The 3,431-nt window shown below is 44.9% G+C and overlaps 1 protein-coding gene across 1 annotated transcript; it reads right to left on the reverse strand.

Annotated features, from left to right (window-relative positions):
- Positions 1–1,342: 1,342 nt before the first annotated feature.
- LOC104948781 (transmembrane protein 238) lies at positions 1,343–3,096 on the reverse strand. The gene is made up of 2 exons (XM_010775007.1): positions 2,511–3,096; positions 1,343–1,510 (listed from the first exon to the last, which is right to left on the reverse strand). The coding sequence occupies exons 1-2, from the start codon at positions 2,980–2,982 to the stop codon at positions 1,437–1,439; spliced, it is 546 nt and encodes a 181-aa protein (XP_010773309.1). The 5' UTR covers positions 2,983–3,096; the 3' UTR covers positions 1,343–1,436.
- Between the last annotated feature and the right edge of the window lie 335 nt (positions 3,097–3,431).

Below are 3,431 nucleotides of genomic sequence, written 5' to 3' on the forward strand. Positions count from 1 at the left end.
CAGTGTTCATTTTGGCAGCTATTTTAAATTTAGTCTTAAGGGTCCCATGTCATGGCCATTTCCACTGATCATAATTCCATTGTTGAGGTCCACTAGAATAGAATTATATTGTGCAATTTTCCAAAATCACTTTGGTTTCTCATACAGCATCTCTGTAAACTACGTCTATTCACTGAATTTCACTCTCTGCCTTTAACGGCTCGTTGTAGCTCCAATAGCTCCAGCCCCAACACTCCCTGTGAGCACAGTGTGCTCTGATTGGTCGGGACGTTGTGAATCGCGCTGAGCTCCGTGGAGGTGTGGTTTCCTTGTTTAGCGACAGCGAAACACAGCCAAACTCACCCTGAACACACACAAAGTCACAGCCGAAGTAAAAACAATAAGTGTGGCTTGATATTGATTAAGAAAAAGGTTGATAAACGCTATGAGAATGGGTCTGCAGAGAGAATTTCGCCGCGATCCCAACTGTCTGTTATCAGCCTGCAGCCAGGGAGGAGAAATCAGCAGAGCTGCTTGCACTGAGTGTGTGTGTGAGGAAGTCCGTGGATTGGTCAATTTGGACCAATCAGCGGGGGCTTAACGTAACGGCTCCGCGGACGTAACGTAACGGCTCCACGGATTGGTCCATTTGGTTCCGGGTAACGCATGACATCATGCGGTACCCGGAAGAATCAATGGACAGTGACGTATCTCCAACGAGGCGTTTTGGGGAGGTATTTTCTGTGTTAGAGTTTTACTCGCTACAGGTTGTACTTTGAGGGTTTTGACTCTGCAGACTGTTTACATGCATAAAAACCTTCATAACACACAAGGGGACGGGTAATAACCGGAAAAGCATGACATGGGACCTTTAAGCAGATCTAGAATTTTGTATTACACTTAAAGAATCCCATTGATGTCAGATGTTCCTCCATAAGGAAACATAGTGGGGGAAAGCCTTTCAGCTACCAACATACACCAACATACTGTATATACAAACATGTCTCATGATATCAAATAAACACGTAACTAACTGATTCATTGTAAGTCAGTTAAGCATTTTGATCAGGAAGTCTCAACGACATCAATAGCTCCATCATGAAAGAGACCTAAAACTGATGAAATAAATACAAACACAGAGTGAGTGATGTTGGGACATAATGAACTGTCTCAACATGAGACCTTCTAGGTTCTCCTAGAGATCTGTAATGCTGTAAATGTTGACTAAAACATGTCTATCTCAAACTGGGGTAATGCTGCCATACTGATTCAAACACATTTATTAGGAAAGTATACATTTTAACAAAGTATTTAACAAAGACTCAAAAAACACATTTTCCACATATCATTATTAATTATTAAAAATGTCTCATGAAACTCACAAACAGTATAAAAGTGGAGGAGGTCTGGAGGGTGAGGGTTGAGATCAGAGCAGGTTCAGGTGAGTCGGCCATTGTTCAAACCACGTCTGTTAATGTGTGAGCGGAGATAAGAGTTCTCCCTGCCACAGCCTCAGGTCTTCCTCTCCCTTCTGCATCCAAACACATAGAGGGAAGAGCATGAGGCTACGCACAGCAATAGCACCTTCATTAAGGGAAGAGCATGAGGCTACGCACAGCAATAGCACCTTCATCAAGAGTGTTGTAACTAAAGGTCATTTACTTTGAACCTTGAACTGCTACCCTCACACATTTTAAATGTGTCTTTCATGAACACATCACACTTTAAACTTCACTTTGTTGATGTTTTATATAAGTAATTATAATACAAATGCTTTTTTTTGTTGCTTTATACTCTTTAATATTGTGTTGAGATCATGGGTTGATTGAAAAATTGACAAAAGACATACTTATTCTTATCAAATTGAAGGGCATTTGTTTTAAAGCTACCACTGAGGACACTGTGTAATTACTGAGGAGGGCTTGACATTCTAAAAGTACCCAAAAAGACACGTGGTGTTTTCACAGTCTTTGGACATGTTCCTGGAAAGCATCCAATCATTAAAGCTCATCAGAAGCTCATCAGAACTCTATTCAGTGTAAAGGGTAATTGGAAACAGCTTCAATCTGCACTTCATGTATTACTGAACATATTATAAATATAATACAGAAACAAACAAACAAAAGATGAAAGGTTATTAAATGTCCCTTTGTGGTGTTAGTTAAGGTGTTAGTTAAGGTGTTCTTGTTTGAGTTACACTGATCCCTGTTTCTTTGTGATTCTGTTTATGTGCAAACTATCTAATTTAAATTGCCAACATTTTTAAATATATGCATCTAAAAACGAGAATTCATTGTTTGAACATCACTTTCCACAATCCGCATTTTTATATTTCTGGTTTCAAATTCTTGGAAGCAAGCAACAAAATCCTTTTGATCTCAGTCTCCCTCCTACAGGGCGCTGATGTATGATGGTATGCGATTTGAACAGATATATAGGCTCAAAACAGATATGCAAGTGGAACAAAGGATTTAATACAACAGGCTGTAACACTGTGCAGTGTAGGCTGTATGTGACGTCACAGGCCTTACCTGCAGGCATCTCTACGTCACAGCCCCCCACTGATGAGACAGGAGTTCGCGGGGTGTGCTCCTGTGGGGTCATCGTTGTCATGGCAACAGCCACCTGCTCGGCCCCTTCTGACCTGTTCGCGCGGGCCGGTGCTCCGTTCCTGCGGAAGGATGTCCTGATGCCGGAGGTCACGCGACTGGAGAGGCGCCGCACCGCCCCGCTGAGGCCGCCCAGAGCCCCGCGGTCCTTCTTCAGTAACCCTACATCATCCTCCAGCTCCGCAGGGGACACCTCGATGTTCCCGGAGTACCAGAACACCCACCAGATGAGGCTGAGGAAGATGACGATAGCTCCCGCGTATATGAGCAGGTCATAGAAGAAAACGTTCACGAACACCCCGAGCAGCAGGACCAGAAGCCCCATGATGTCAAAGGCTACCGCGAGCCAGAAGCAGCACACACAGCGGCCCAGCCCCCGGTACACCGGCTCCATTTCTGCGATCAGCAGGCCAGTGAACCTGGAGAGACCCCTGACCGTTTATCTCCAGGAGCCTTTTGTGCCTGGCATCGTGTGTCAGAGCGGGGTAAGGTGAGCCAGGCTGCCGGGGAGGGGCGGGCTGCTCCTGGGGGAGGGGCTGAGCTCTACCTGGCGGTTATGCAGGGCCGTCCCTGGCCAACTTGAGGCCCCAGGGCGAAACCGTACCGTGACACAATAATTGCGCCGCATAAACGCATAGGGGTATGGAAAGCCTAAAGTGCCACCATTCGCCCGCGTAAAACGGGCGTAAAACGCGCGTTCTTGACGCGTCTAGAAACGCGCGTTTTTTAATATGATAATGAACCCCTCCTTCTGATTTCCATAGCCACTACGTTTAAAGTGTCTGTAACCAATCAGTGAAGAGTAAAGCCAGACCAAAGCAATCTGTAGATGAAAAGTTCCTG

Source organism: Notothenia coriiceps, unplaced genomic scaffold (assembly GCF_000735185.1).
Source record: "Notothenia coriiceps isolate Sejong01 unplaced genomic scaffold, NC01 NC01_scaffold00015085, whole genome shotgun sequence".
NCBI lineage: Eukaryota > Metazoa > Chordata > Actinopteri > Perciformes > Nototheniidae > Notothenia > Notothenia coriiceps.